The sequence below is a fragment of the Monodon monoceros genome, unplaced genomic scaffold (genome assembly GCF_005190385.1).
Source record: "Monodon monoceros isolate NGI ecotype Baffin Bay Population unplaced genomic scaffold, NGI_Narwhal_1 Super_Scaffold_13, whole genome shotgun sequence".
NCBI classification, from domain to species: Eukaryota; Metazoa; Chordata; class Mammalia; order Artiodactyla; family Monodontidae; genus Monodon; species Monodon monoceros.
Window position 1 is genome coordinate 80,691,800 of NW_021703769.1, and position 15,885 is coordinate 80,707,684.

General features: G+C 42.4%; 1 protein-coding gene and 1 non-coding gene across 2 annotated transcripts in view; one reads left to right on the forward strand and one right to left on the reverse strand.

The window, feature by feature from the left end:
- KPNA7 (karyopherin subunit alpha 7) overlaps positions 1–15,885 on the forward strand; it is a 39,100-nt gene that overhangs the window by 14,629 nt on the left and 8,586 nt on the right. The window contains exons 4-9 of the mRNA XM_029221614.1: positions 7,080–7,162; positions 7,592–7,860; positions 9,251–9,333; positions 11,602–11,865; positions 13,749–13,982; positions 15,499–15,681. Coding sequence (XP_029077447.1) covers positions 7,080–7,162; positions 7,592–7,860; positions 9,251–9,333; positions 11,602–11,865; positions 13,749–13,982; positions 15,499–15,681 — 1,116 coding nt within the window. The remainder of the gene's footprint in view (positions 1–7,079; positions 7,163–7,591; positions 7,861–9,250; positions 9,334–11,601; positions 11,866–13,748; positions 13,983–15,498; positions 15,682–15,885) is intronic.
- On the reverse strand, positions 5,321–5,510 carry LOC114895078. Its single transcript, XR_003793390.1, has one exon. It is a non-coding gene; the product is annotated as a U2 spliceosomal RNA (small nuclear RNA).

The following is a 15,885-nucleotide window of genomic DNA, read 5'->3' on the forward strand; positions in this document are numbered from 1 at the left end:
TCTGTATATCTTCTCTGGAGAAATGTCTATTAGGTCTTCTGCCCATTTTTGGATTGGGTTGTTTGTTTTTCTGATATTGAGCTACACGAGCTGCTGGTAAATTTTGGAGATTAATCCTTTGTCAGTTGCTTCACTTACAAATATTTTCTCCAATTCTGAGAGTTGTCTTTTTGTCTTGTTTATGGTTTCCTTTGCTGTGCAAAAGCTTTTAAGTTTCATTAGGTCCCATTTGTTTATTTTTGGTTTTACTTCCATTTCTCTAGGAGGTGGGTCAAAAAGGATCTTGCTCTGATTTATGTCATAGAGTGTTCTGCCTATGTTTTCCTCTAATAGTTTTATAGTGTCTGGCCTTACATTTAGGTCTTTAATCCATTTTGAGTTTATTTTTGTGTATGGTGCTAGGGATTGTTCTAATTTCATTCTTTTACATGTAGCTGTCCAATTTTCCCAGCACCATTTATTGAAGAGACTGTCTTTTTTCCATTGTATATCATTTCCTCCTTTGTCATAGATTAGTTGACCATAGGTGCATGGGTTTATCTCTGGGCCCTCTATCTTGTTCCATTTGTCTATATTTCTTTTTCTGTGCCAGTACCATACTGACTTGATTACTGTAGCTTTGTAGTATAGTCTGAAGTCAGGGAGTCTGATTCCTCCAGCTCCGCTTTTTTCCCTCAAGACTGCTTTGGCTATTCAGGGTCTTTTGTGTCTCCATACAAATTTTAAGATTTTTTGTTCTAGTTCTGTAAAAAATGCCATTGGTAATTTGATAGGGAGTGCATTGAATCTGTAGATTGCTTTTGGTAGTATAGTCATTTTCACAGTATTGATTCTTCCAATCCAAGAACATGGTATATCTCTCCATCTGTTGGTATCATCTTTAATTTTAAGATTTTTTTGTTCTAGTTCTGTAAAAAATGCCATTGGTAATTTGATAGGGAGTGCATTGAATCTGTAGATTGCTTTCGGTAGTATAGTCATTTTCACAGTATTGATTCTTCCAATCCAAGAACATGGTATATCTCTCCATCTGTTGGTATCATCTTTAATTTCTTTCATCAGTGTCTTATAGTTTTCTGCATACAGGTCTTGTGTCTCCCTAGGTAGGTTTATTCCTGGGTATTTTATTCTTTTTGTTGCAATGGTAAATGGGAGTGTTTCCTTAATTTCTTTTTCAGATTTTTCATCATTAGTGTATAGGGATGCAAGAGATTTCTGTGCATTAATTTTGTATCCTGCAGCTTTACCAAATTCATTGATTAGCTCTGGTAGTTTTCTGGTGGCATCTTTAGGATTCTCTATGTATAGTATCATGTCACCTGCAAACAGTGACAGTTTTACTTCTTTTCCAATTTGTATTCCTTTTATTTCTTTTTCTTCTCTGATTGCTGTGGCTAGGACCTCCAAAACTATGTTGAATAATAGTGGTGAGAGTGAACATACTTGTCTTGTTCCTGATCTTAGCAGAAATGCTTTCAGTTTTTCACCATTGAGAATGATGTTTGCTGTGGGTTTGTCATATATGGCCTTTATTATGTTGAGGTAGGTTCCCTCTATGCCAACTTTCTGGAGAGTTTTTATCATAAATGGGTGTTGAATTTTGTCAAAAGCTTTTTCTGCATCTATTGAGATGATCATATGGTTTTTTTTTTTTTGATCATATGGTTTTTAGTCTTCAATTTGTTAGTATGGTGTATCACATTGATTGATTTGCATATATTGAAGAATCCTTGAATCCCTGGATAAATCCCACTTGATCATGGTGTATGATCCTTTTAATGTGTTGTTGGATTCTGTTTGCTAGTATTTTGTTGAGGATTTTTGCATCTATATTTGCATCTATATTCATCAGTGATATTGGTCTGTAATTTTCTTTTTTTGTAGTATCTTTGTCTGGTTTTGGTATCAGGGTGATGGTGGCCTCATAGAATGAGTTTGGGAGTGTTCCTTCCTCCGTAATTTTTTGGAAGAGTTTGAGAAGGATGGGTGTTAGCTCTTCTCTAAATGTTTGATAGAATTCACCTGTGAAGCCATCTGGTCCTGGACTTTTGTTTGTTGGAAGATTTTTAACTACAGTTTCAATTTCATTACTTGTGATTGGTCTGTTCATATTTTCTATTTCTTCCTGGTTCAGTCTTGGAAGGTTATACCTTTCTAAGAATTTGTCCATTTCTTCCAGGTTGTCCATTTTATTGGCATAGAGTTGCTTGTAGTAGTCTCTTAGGATGCTTTGTATTTCTGCGGTGTCTGTTGTAACTTCTCCTTTTTCATTTCTAATTTATTGATTTGAGTCCTCTCCCTCTTTTTCTTGATGAGTCTGGCTAATGGTTTATCAATTTTGTTTATCTTCTCAAAGAACCAGCTTTTAGTTTTATTGATCTTTGCTATTGTTTTCTTTGTTTCTATTTCATTTATTTCTGCTCGGCTCTTTATGATTTCTTTTCTTCTGCTAACTTTGAGTTTTGTTTGTTCTTCTTTCTCTAATTCTTCAGGTGTAAGGTTAGATCATTTATTTGCGATTTTTCTTGTTTCTTGAGGTAGACTTGTATAGCTATAAACTTCCCTCTTAGAGCTGCTTTTGCTGCATCCCATAGGTTTTGGATCGTTGTGTTTCATTGTCATTTGTCTCTAGGTATTTTTTGATTTCTTCTTTGATTTCTTCAGTGATCTCTTGGTTATTTAGTAATGTATTGTTTAACTTCCATGTGTTTGATACATTTTTTTCCTTGTAATTCATTTCTAATCTCATAGTGTTGTGGTCAGAAAAGATGCTTGATATGATTTCAATTTTCTTAAATTTACTGAGGCTTGATTTGTGACCCAAGATGTGATCTATCCTGGAGAATGTTCCATGTGCACTTGAGAAGAAAGTGTAATCTGCTTTTTTTGGATGGAATGTCCTATAAATATCAGTTAAATCTATGTGGTCTATTGTGTCATTTAAAGCTTGTGTTTCCTTATTAATTTTCTGTTTGGATGATCTGTCCATTGGTGTAAGTGAGATGTTAAAGTCCGCCACTATTATTGTGTTACTATCGATTTCCTCTTTCATAGCTGTTAGCAGTTGCCTTATGTATTGAGGTGCTCCTATGTTGGGTGCATATATATTTATAATTGTTATATCTTCTTGGATTGATCCCTTGATCATTATGTAGTGTCCTTCCTTGTCTCTTGCAACATTCTTTACTTTAAAGTCTATTTTATCTGATATGCGTATTGCTGCTCCAGCTTTCTTTTGATTTCCATTTGCATGGAATATCTTTTTCCATCCCCTCACTTTCAGTCTGTATGTGTCCCTAGGTCTGAAGTGGGTCTCTTGTAGTCAGCATATATATGGGTCTTGTTTTTGTATCCATTCAGCAAGCCTGTGTCTTTTGGTTGGAGCATTTAATCCATTTACGTTTAAGGTAATTATTGATATGTTTGTTCCTATTACCATTTTCTTAATTGTTTTGTGGGGTTTTTTGTAGGTCCTTTTCTTCTCTTGTTTTTCCCACTTAGAGAAGTTCCTTTAGCATTTGTTGTAGAGCTGGTTTGGTGGTGCTGAATTTTCTTAGCTTTTGCTTGTCTGTAAAGCTTTTGATGTCTCCATCGAATCTGAATGAGATCCTTGCTGGGTAGAGTAATCTTGGCCATAGGTTCTTCCCTTTCATCACTTAAAGTATATCATTCCACTCCCTTCTGGCTTGTAGACTTTCTGCTGAGAAATCAGCTGTTAACCTTATGGGAGTTCCCTTGTATGTTATTTGTCATTTTTCCCTTGCTGCTTTCAATAATTTTTCTTTGTCTTTAATTTTTGCCAATTTGATTACTATGTGTCTCGGTGTGTTTCTCCTTGGGTTTATCCTGTATGGGTCTCTCTGCGCTTTCCTGGACCTGGGTGGCTATTTCCTTTCCTATGTTAGGGAAGTTTTCAACTATAATCTCTTCAGATATTTTCTTGGGTCCTTTCTTTCTCTCTTCTCCTTCTGGGAACCCTATACTGCGAATGTTGTTGCATTTAGTGTTGTTCCAGAGGTCTCTGAGGCAGTCTTCCTTTCTTTTCATTCTTTTTTCTTTATTCTGTTCCACAGCAGTGAATTCCACCATTCTGTCTTCCAGGTCACTTATCCGTTCTTCTGCCTCAGTTATTCTGCTATTGATTCCTTCTAGTGTAGTTTTCATTTCAGTTATTGTATTGTTCATCTCTGTTTGTTCTTTAATTCTTCTAGGTCTTTGTTAAATATTTCATGCATCTTCTCAATCTTTGCCTCCATTCTTTTTCCAAGGTCCTGGATCATCTTCACTATCATTATTCTGAATTCTTTTTCTGGAAGGTTGCCTATCTCCACTTCATTTAGTTGTTTTTCTCGGGTTTTATCTTGTTCCTTCATCTGGTACATAGCCCTCTGCCTTTTCATCTTGTCTGTCTTTCTGTGAATGTGGTTTTTGTTCCACAGGCTGCAGGATTGTCGTTCTTCTTGCTTCTGCTGTCTGCCTGCTGGTGGATGAGGCTATCTACTATACTGTCTTTTTTTTTTTTTGCGGTACACGGGCCTCTCACTGTTGTGGCCTCTCCCATTGCGGAGCACAGGCTCTGGATGTGCAGGCTCAGCAGCCATGGCTCATGGGCCCAGCCGCTCCACGGCATGTGGGATCTTCCCGGACCAGGGCACAAACCCGTGTTCCCTGCATCGGCAGGCGGACTCTCAACCACTGTGCCACCAGGGAAGCCCTATACTGTCTTTTATATTTACCATTATATTTGCCTTTCTGGTGTTGCTGGTTTCTTCATGTCTTTGGTTATTATCTAGTTTCTAGTACCCGAAGAACTCTCTTCTTGTAGAGTGAGTTTGCTGACAATGAATTCTCTCAGGTTTTGTTTATCTGAGAATGTCTTAATTTCTCCATTTTATTATAATTTGCCATGTATAGAATTCTAGCTTGACAAACTTGCTATCAGCATTTTAAATATGTCATTTATGCTTTCTGGGGATAAATCAGCTCTTGATCTTGTTGAGGACTTGTGTATGGTGAGTTGCTTCTCTTTTCCTGATTTCAAGATTCTCGTTTTGTTTTTGGCTTCCAACATTTTATGATGTGTCTAAGTGTGGATCTCTTGGAGTTTTTCCTGTTTGAAGTTCATTAAGCTTCTCAGAGGTGTAGATTAATTTCTTCATCAAATTTGCGATGTTTTTGGAAATCATTTCTTCAAATATACTTTCTGCCCCTTTCTCTCTCTTTTCCATTCTATTATGCATATGCTGTTGATCTGTAAGGCTGTGTTAAGTTTAATCTTCATTTGTTTTTTAATAAAAAACACAGTCTTTATTTCCCTCAAAGGGGGTGCACTATTCCTGGAAGTACAGTAATACCTGGGTCAGTGCATGGAGTGGATGGAGCAAAGTTCTATTCCATCTCCTAGTTCCAAAAATCCATTTAATATATTGTCCTTAGATAGAGGATGTGTCAGAAATTAAACTGATAGGAATAGCTACTATTCTTGCTTCTTGGCCTTTTGGCTAAGATCTATTCATTCTTTTTTTCCCTCATGCTGCTTAATCTCAATGGACCCATCTTTAAGTTCACTGATGATTTGCTCTGTGTCTAAGACATCATTCTTATGTCTCTAAGACATCATTCTTAGACTTCCCTTTAGTTCTTTAGACATGCTTTCGTTTAGTTCTTTGAACATATTTAAAGTCTTTGTCTAGTAAGTCCAATGTCTGGGCTCCTCAGGGACAGTTTCTATTAATTGCCTTGTTTTTTGCTTGTATACGTGTATACTTTGAATGTCTTGTAATTTCTTTAACAACTAGTCATTTAAAATAATGTGGCAACTTTGGATATAAAATCTGCCCCCCCACCCCTTGCCCAGGGTTTGTTGTTGTTGCTCATTGTTTGATCGTCCAGTGACTTTTGAGTTGATTTTGTAAAGTTTGTATTCTTTGTCATGTGTAGGCACTGAATTCTCTGCTCAGTTAGCTTAGTGGTCAGCTAATGATTGGACAGAGATTTCCTTACACACTTGGAAGCAAAAATTCACCCAGTCTTTGCCAAGGCATTCTGTGTGCATGTTGGGGCATGCCTTCGCGAGGAAGTTGACAATGCTGCCTTAAACCTTCACTTCCTGCTTGCACAGAGCCTCAAAGTCAGCCAGAGGTGAGACCTCAGGGTCTTCTCCATTTTCTATGAGCATGTGCAACGGTTCTATAGAGGCATGTGACGTTCTAGATTTTCAGGAACATGTTGGAGTTCTCAAAGCCCCAATGAACATCTCATTCCCAGCTTTGCCTTTTAAGTTTTTTGGTTAGTCTATTGTTTGCCCCCAGCTGTTATCTGACCCCCCACCCCCCACCCCAAGCAGCTGTGAAGTTGAACCACTTCCTCTAACTGTTTTTAACAAATACCTCCAGGGAAAAGACTTTTTGCATTGTGTGAGCTCTGAGTCAAATAAAATAGAATCTTACAAATGGGATTTCCCAGGAAACCACGAGAAGCATCGAATAATAATAATTCTCTGGGAATGAGGCTTTAAGGGAGCACCAACCTGTTCTGCCTCCTCCAGTGGCTGCTGGGCTGTTGGTTTTCAAAGCTACCACAGAGCTGGGGGAGGAGTGGGAATAAGGCAAGGCAAAATGCCATAAGCCTTGCTGTTCTTACTGAGATTTAGACATTTTTCTTGAATAAACCCTTTTCAGCTTGAATAAAACAAATTGCTGCAAACCTTTGGTCAGTTTCCAGAGTTCTAAAAAAGTTGATTCTATTTTTCAGGTTTCTTGTTGCTTTTCTGGAGGAGAGAATTTTGAGGTCCTTGTTCTCTCATTTTTGCTGCCACCCACTAGCATGTTCTTACTGCATGGGATAAAAAGGTGCTGGGGATCCAAGTGATGATAGGAATTACCTATCCCCCAGAGCATGGGGAGTGTCCCACAAATCAGTGAGACCACCAAATGTTCTTCCTTCCCCTAATACAGACCAGCATACACATTGAGACTTAGTGTTCAAGCCAGCTTCTTCTAATCAGATAGATGGCTAGACTAGATGACCTGTGGTTCCTTTTGGCAGAGACTCTGACTTGAATGTATGTCTCCTTGCAGGTCAGCCTCACCCTGCAAGAAATAATCAATGGTGTCAATGCCTCAGATCCAGAACTATGTTTCCAGGCCACCCAGGCAGCCAGGTATCACCAAACAGACTTGTATTATTGACAGATGCATAGCTAGAAATGGGTTCCAGCAGCCTATTTGGTTTCTTGGCAGTGGCAAAATGCCCACACAATATAAGAAAAGGCCGGTCCATCCCAAAGTGAGATGAAATTGCTCCTCTACACTGTCCTTGAGAACAACTTAAGATATGCAAGTGTGGTCAGAGATGAATGGCTTAATTTAAATTGGCCTCAACAGGAATGGCGGCTCATAGATAATAACTAAAGGGAAAAATATTGCTTCATCACTGCAGAGTGCTACAGGCTGAACTCTAGGATATGAAGGAGCTCTGGCCCAGGGGTTTGTTTCATTTGATAGTTAGGAATGCCAAGAACATCCATAAAGGAGGTTCTTCTTACCTGCCTCACAGGACATGTTCTTGTCTTTTCTCTTACACTGCGAAGGAAAATGCTGTCCCGGGAAAAGAACCCTCCTCTGAAGCTGATTGTTGATGCAGGGCTCATTCCCAGGCTGGTGGAGTTCCTGAAGTCATCCCTTCATCCCCGCTTGCAGCTCGAGGCAGCCTGGGCTCTGACCAATATTGCCTCCGGTACTTCGGAGCTGACTCGTGCTGTCGTGGACGGAGGGGCCATCCAGCCCTTGGTTGAGCTCCTGTCTTCCCCTCATATGACTGTGTGTGAACAGGCAGTGTGGGCCCTTGGTAATATAGCAGGTGAGCCTCTCCCCTTGGTGGGGGGCAGGGGGCAAAGAAAATGGTGGGCCTTGTGAGTGGCATGCGATGGGAATTCTTTGGGTAGTATTGTAGATCAGACATTTTAAGTATAAATACCTAGCAATGCTGGGAAGAGTAGAACGGGCCTTTCCGAAATTCAGAGTCAAGTTCAGAGACCAAAAATTGAAGCTGAAGCTAGAAGGCATGGTATGTTCTGAAGCTCCAGGCTGCCTAGGGACACCTGCCAAGACTGGGGTCCTACAGCCTCAGGGCTTAGTGGCTTCAGGAACAAAAGACAAGTCTTTGGCTCATGCAATGTGGGGATTTTATGACAGACCCTTACATCACCCAGTACCCTAAAAGAATTCTACCTTCAGTGAAAGTTGCCGAGGGAATACACACGAAAATGTCTGCTTAGTTTAGGATAAAAGTCTCCCCTGAAAACGCAATCCTAAGACTGGCCTCATGGATTTGGGACTGGATACTGTATTCCCTGCATGGTCTGGGAAAACACAAGCTGGGGAGTGAGTGCTGTCAGGTTAGGAACTCCAGGATCCCTGGCTGAATATAAATGTGATGCTCTCTGGGGGAAACAAACTCAGTCGGGCCCCTCAGGATTTTGACAAATTAAGATCAGCCAAATATTAGCAATTTCAAGTTCAGAAAGTCAACAATCCACTATGACTGAGTCAGCAGAAGCAAACAATGTGATTAGACCTCCAAGGACTTCAGAGGATGGAATTAGCAAACACAGAATATAAAATAAGTCTACTTTTTAAAAGGTTGCAGAAATAAAGCAACTATTACAGAGATTTCGTCTCTCATTTTGCTTAGTGCAGTAAGGAACAGGCAAAATCGGGTGGTGTAGTATAACTTATACCTTGCCTGATGATTGAAGAATTACAGGCTGAGACGTCTAGGGTCTAAAATTGGTATTCTAGCCAAAGTAGCAGAAAACTGATGGCTAGAATCTGTCCATCTCCCAGACTTTGTTCTGAGTTGCATTTGGAAGTTACTGCCCCATGTCAAAGCCTTCTGGGAAGACAATTTGGTCCATAGTGGCCTTTGTCTCCTGAGAACCATGCTGTGAGATACCACCAACATTTAGAGCGTGCTGCCTGGGCCCAGTTGGCTGGCTCCTTGATGGGTCCAGAGACTCTGCTTACAGCAATCCCTGCTGTGTGGTGCCTGATTTCCACATCAGGCCATCTATCTATTCAACCAACATGTCAGAGACCCAGGGTCTAGTTCATGGCTATACTATCTACTTGCCCAACCCAGGAATGAGTTTTGGCCTCTCCCCCTTTGCAGAGACTTGTGAAGAATTACTCACCCACCCCAGGACTCTCTCTGTTCCCTCTTTGAGTGTCATGTTCTTGTCTATTTGTAGGTGATGGACCAAAATTCAGAGACGACGTTATCTTGAGTGATGCCATTCCACATCTGCTGACCCTGGTTTCATCAAGTATACCAGTGAATGTCTTTTTTTAATTAATTTTATTTATTCATTTATTTATTTGGCTGCGTTGGGTCTTAGTTGCGGCATGTGGGCTCTTCGTTGTGGTGCGCAGGCTTCTCTCTAGCTGTGGTGCATGGGGTGAGTAGGTGCAGCGTGAGGCTTAGTTGCCCTGTGGCATGTGGGATCTTAGTTCCCTGACCAGGGATTGAACCCACGTCCCCTGCATTGGAAGGCAGATTCTTAACCACTGGACCACCAGGGAGGTCCCCAGTGAGTGTCTTCTTAATGAGGTAACCTAGTTTGGTAACAGGTTCCCAAAGTTGGGAAATGGGGTATGTAATTCCAAATCAATGCTAGGCCATGTGGTTGCTGCCCAGCCCCCTAACGATAGCAATGATGAACAAGGCCTAGGACTGAATATTACTTTGGGTAGAAGTTGATCCAAATTTGTCCTCAAGGGCAGTAGTGCTGATCTTTCTTTGCGGGGGGCGTTGGGGATTAGAAGAGATCCATTCAAGTTTTTCTAAGCTTACAATCCTGTAAAAGTAGATGACTGAGCTCTCTGTTCCAGGGGCACAGACAGAATTAGTGGCTCACCAGTTCTGTTCCTGGGTAATACATAGGGTCTAGGTTGGAAGCTTAGGGTCCAAGTTGATTGCTGTGGCAACACTAGAGGACTCCCTGGGTTAGGAATGGAATTTGGGCTCTAGTTTTGCCTCAAACAAAAATGAAGAGAAGGCAGCTTCCAAAAGTCAAGGGAATACATGCCCTGCCTTCAAGGTGAGAGAGAACCTGATATGGTTGAACCGGAAAAAGGCTGGCATGACCAAGGGAGCTTGCAAGGAGAGAGCAATATAAGATGACAAGTAGGGCGAGGGACTTAGACATCATCTTGGTGGCAAAAGGAAGTCTTTGGAGGGTTTCAAGGCAGGAAGTAAAGTGGTCTGATTTTCCAGAAAGACCATTCTGGCTGCTTGCTGTAGGATTATAGCAGAGGGAGATGGAGAAGCAGATGGACCTGGGTTGCTGCTGTGATGGGCATAGAAGGGGGAGACAGAAAGAAGCGAGGATGCCCTCGGGCTTCAGGTTAGTTTGTTTAGAGCACTGTCCTCCTAGAGATGTGGGGAGGATTGAAGGAAGAAGGAATCGGAGCCTTAGTTGTACCTATTAAGTTGAAGCCAGTGAGAGGCACCATTGCAGCAACAACAGATAGATATGCAGGTCTATCTAGATGATTGTGCATGTATGTGTCATCCAGCTGGGCAAGGTCAGCCAGAGCAGGGATCAGCCAATCTAACCTGGCCAACTGCTTGTTTTTTTAAATAAAGTTTTATTTATTTGAAATAAACAGCCACGCCCATTCATTTACATACATATTGTCTGTGGCTTTTGCAGTGTTAGAGGGCAGAATGGATAAGTTGCAACAGAGACCACGTGGCCTGCAAAGTTGAAAAACTTTATTATCTGGCCTTGTACAGAAGAAGTTGGCTGACCTCTGCTCTAGAGTGTGAGGAAAACCAAGACCAAGTCCTGAGGGCTCTGAAATTCAGAACTCAGTAGGACCTGCTAAGAAGAATGAGAAGAAACAGCCCATTTGGCAATACAACACCAGGCTTGGTGTCACAGATGGCAAAAAGAGCTTTTTCAAAAAGCTTGGATTTTTGGTGACTTGGAAGGAGCTGATTTCATCACTAACTCCAAAGAAGTAGGGGAAGAAACCAGACTAGAAGGGGTAGAAGAAGAAGATAGACAGTGAATACAGATGCCTCCTTGAGGATGGATTCTGAAAAATAGAAGTGGGGTGATGGCTGGAGAGGCGCCAAGGGTAGGGGTTGAATGTCGCAGAGTGTGTTTCTGTACTGGTGGGACTGATCCAGAGGAGAGAGGTGATCCTGGGGACGGATGGGAAGACTGATCTTCAAATAGAAGGTCAAAAACGTGGTTAGGACATGTTGGTAGAGTTCATAGGCTGGTGGGAAGACCAAGTAACTCCTGCTTGATCTTTGTTTCATCAATGAGAAATGAAATTAGGTCATCAATCGAGTCAAGTGGGGAAGGACATTTTGAAGAATATAAGGAAACCTCCATCTGACGTTTGCATATAAAACAAAGCTCATTCTCTGCGTTCCTCCTATACTTATTACCTAGAATAAATTCCTGTTTGAAGCTCAAAGGCTTGGGTTCGTGCGGGTCGATCCTACTGATCAAAGAGGGTCAGGACACATTGCCATTCGTGTTTTCCTTCTTTGCACCCCTTGCTGGAGACAGTCTCCTCGTTACAGGTCACATTCCTGCGGAACATCACGTGGACCTTGTCCAACCTGTGCCGGAACAAGAACCCATACCCTTCTGATCACGCAGTGAAGCAGATGTTGCCCGCCCTCTTCCACCTCCTGTGGCACCCAGACGAAGAGGTTCTCTCAGACACCTGCTGGGCTCTGTCCTACCTCACCGATGGCTGTGATACACGCATCAGCCAAGTGGTGGACACGGGGGTCCTGCCCAGGCTGGTTGAGCTCATGAGCAGCTCAGAACTCAATGTCTTGGTAAGTGTCCCGGGTCGTGTCGGTCTCTGTAGAGGCCTTCAGATTAGAGTCTGTGGGTCATCGTCACTCGAGCAGGTTCTGTTCTCTCTTACCCCCAAGCCTTCCCCAGCTGACATTCATCCTTTACCTGGAACAAAGCTGTTCACCTGCATTTCCCTGGTCTCTGCTACTCTGTAGCCAAAGACTTGAATCGGCTTTGATCCAAAATCCTAGTGGGTATTCAGTGTCTTACTTTTTCTTGGTCTGATAACTAGAAAAGATAGAAGAGCGCCAATTAAAATTGCTTATAATCCCTCCACCCAGTGAACTATTCTCTTGTGGCCTTTCATTCTACTGGTCTATGCATGTAGACGTTAACAAGTTGGTGTGCATGCTTGTGTGTCTGTGTGTGTGTGTTAACGTGAAGCTCGTAACATTTGAATTTCTTACTCAAGTATAAAAGATAATTCCCCCTTATCCTCTCCCCAGCTGGTTCTCTTAGACTACTTCAGATATAGGTGAAAAGTAAGTAAAACCAAGGTCAAATACTTGACTCTGAGACAGATGTCACTTACATAATATACTTCTTGAAAATGTAGTTTGAAGCATGGGTACCCCTTTTGATTTCTGTGCCTAATATTGTATATTATGCAGTCTTAGCCATCATCTGTTCTGAGATGAGGGTAGCATTCCTCAGAAGTCAAGGTTAGTTTGGGGATAGTGCCGGGATCATGGAAGGTGTGAAGACAACATCTTCAAGAAGTTGTTTATCGTGGGGGCTTGGGGCCCAACTGCGGCAGTCCTGGCAAGGCTGTGATTGGCCTATGGCACTTCTAACATCTCTCACTCGAGTAGCAGATACCTAGCATGATAGGCTAGGAAAACTCTAGAACTGTTGATGGGCTGTGCTGGGGCTGCCACTACCATGCAGAGGAACCAAAATAAATCCACAGTCAGCCCTCCTAGGACAGTTGTCTTAAGCCCAATCATAGACCCGTCCTGGGGACCTTCAAAGTTATTGAGAGAAGCTTTATGAATACACCAAAACAAAAAGGCCACTGAGATTTCACTAGCTCTAACAACATATACAACAGAAACTTTTTTTTTAAATGAGGTTAATTATAGGGACCAGCCTCATTCCCAAAGTGGTTTGTGGTGGTTGACTAGTTATTTATTTTAATTAATTAATTTATATTTTATTTTTGGCTGCATTAGGTCTTTGTTGCTTCACGCAAGCTTTCTCTAGTTGCGGCGAGCGGGGGCTACTCTTGGTTGCGGTGCGCGGGCTTCTCATTGCGGTGGCTTCTCTTGTTGTGGAGCACAGGCTCTAGGCGCGCGGGCTTCAGTAGTTGTGGCTTGCGGGCTCAGTAGCTGTGGCTCGCGGGCTCTAGAGCGCAGGCTCAGTAGTTGTGGCGCACTGGCTTAGTTGCTCCGCAGCATATGGGATCTTCCCACCCTAGGGCTGGAACCCGTGTCCCCTGCATTGGCAGGTGGATTCTTAACCACTGTGCCACCAGGGAAGTCCCTACAACAGAAACTTGATACTCGTGCTAAATACAAATTCAGTAGAAATTATTACATTGTAAAGGCAACCATCAATTTACCAATTTTCCCAATGTAAGGATATGAAAAGGACAGCATCATTTGATAATATATCTCTTGACCTCTATACCACTTGAGCTGGAACTACTGGGAGGCTAGCGAGTACCTTTAAACTATGTAAACAGCCATGGATGCACAGAATTAATAAGGATCGTGGATATAATCATTGTTCACAGGCTTCCAGAAAACCATCAGCACAGCACAATGGATGTTTGGGAGGGCACGGAGCTTGATGCAATGGTCACCTTCCACGGTGATGAATTCATGGTACTTGGTGACACTTTCTCACCTTGTTCTTCCAGACCCCCTCTCTGCGCACTGTGGGGAACATTGTCACAGGGACGGACCACCAGACCCAGCTGGCCCTGGATGCGGGCATCCTAGCTGTGCTGCCCCAGCTCCTAACACACCCCCGCTCCTCCATCCAGAAGGAGGCAGCCTGGGCCCTAAGCAACGTGGCTGCGGGGCCCCGCCAGCACATCCAGCAGCTGATCGCTTGCGGTGTGCTGCCTCCCTTGGTGGCTGTTCTAGAAAACGTAAGTGGCCCACGTGACAAAAGGTTACTCTCCAGCGGGCCCTGTGTTGAACTTCTTTAGATCTTCAGAGGCAGGCTGAGAAGCAAAACTAATTGAGATCATGACGAACCTATGAAACATTAAGTTTCCTAACTCTCCCTGAAAAAAAGAAAGGGGCATCCCATTTTGAACAATCCATTAAAAATTTAGAAGGCTCAGCAAGAATTGGCCAGTGAAAAGGTGATCCCACAGCTCAAATACCCAGAGGAATCTTGAGCTGGTAAATACTGGCTCATCTCTAGCGTTAAAAGAATGTGCCATCTACTCTCCTTGGCAAAAAGGGATGAGGTTTGGCTTGGTTTTGTTTTAGGAGGAAAAACGTATCGGGTTACAGTGATATTATACACTGAAGACAGGTGGCCTTTGCAGTGTAAAAATCACATTGATGAAAGGGGTAATATATATAGAAAATCCAGATATAACAGTAGAAATACAATAAAGCTTCCTTCTTCCTCCTGATTCCCACTTCCTTTCCCCAGGACAATTACGAGGGTCAGCATTTCTTTTTGTCACCTTTTAGTGGATGAGCTATGTTTAAACCATCGACTTGTGAAACAAGTCAGGAGTGGTGACCTGGGGTTGCGGACAGAGGTTACTGAGTAGGATGGGGAAAAGGAGGCACTGGCCGTGTCCTGCTCTCAGGTTGGCTGGTGGGTTCCCAGGTGTGCATTAGGTACAAAAAGGTAGCCCAGGTTTGCTACCCAAATCATGGCATCTTCCAGTCTATCGGACACTTCCTATCCTGCTGTGAGTCTGTACATATTCTAATCAGAAACATCTAGTCAGAATCAAGGAGTAATCTTTTTTCAAACTGTACCTTTTGAACTATAGCTTGCTTGGAGCCATACGTTTTTTGTTTTGGTTTGTTTTTTTTGGTGTTGTTTTTTTTTTTAAACTTTGTTTTAAACTGAGTCAGTTTTCCCCAGCCATAAAATGTAAATAACTCCTCCTTCAAAGGGATAGAAGGATCTGTGATAAATGACTCCCTTCTCTCTGGGCCAAGTGCTTTTTATAAATGTAAATGATGCATTGAGTGATATTTCAGTGGCTTTCCTCTGTCCCCTCCAGACTGTGTGCTCAACTTTGTAGCTCTGGAGCTTCTTGTCCAAAGTTTTACTGGAGCAGAAAGACTAGAAATGTAGCCATGGGTCACTATAACCTAAAATCCCCAATTTGTATTGATTGGGTGATGTTGGTTCTCTTTTTCCGATAACCTGACTTAAGAAAGTGAGTGTGTTTGAATTTAGAACCTCCCTCTAAGACCCCACATGAGTCTGCCTTTCCTCTTCCTTGGCTTCTCAAAGATGCTGTCTTCTGCTCAAAAACTAAAGGCAGGTTGCCAAGGGATTCTGTGTAAATTGCACATATAGTCCTGGGAATTAGGTAGTCCAGCCTACCTAGAAATTGAACCATGTTTGCATCACTATATTTAAATTCTTCAGGATCTGTCAAGAATGGAAATGTTCTCTCTCTGCAGGGAGAATTTAAAGTCCAGAAAGAGGCTGTCTGGACAGTGGCTAACTTCACAAATGGGGGCACCGTGGACCAGTTGATCCAGCTTGTCCAGGCTGGAGTCCTGGAGCCACTAATAAATCTTCTCACCATCCCAGACACCAAAATTGTTCTCATCATTCTCGACATCCTCTTTTTTATCCTCCAGGTGAGCTGTTCTGAACAGGTGGGTTTCTGAATAGCAGTCTCTTAATTAAGATGTTTAATGTGGTCCTTAAAACCTAACTAGGGGCTTCCCTGGTGGCGTAGTGGTTGAGAGTCCGCCTGCCGTTGCAGGGGACACAGGTTCGTGCCCCGGTCCGGGAAGATCCCACATGCCACGGAGCAGCTGGGCCCATGAGCCATGGCTGCT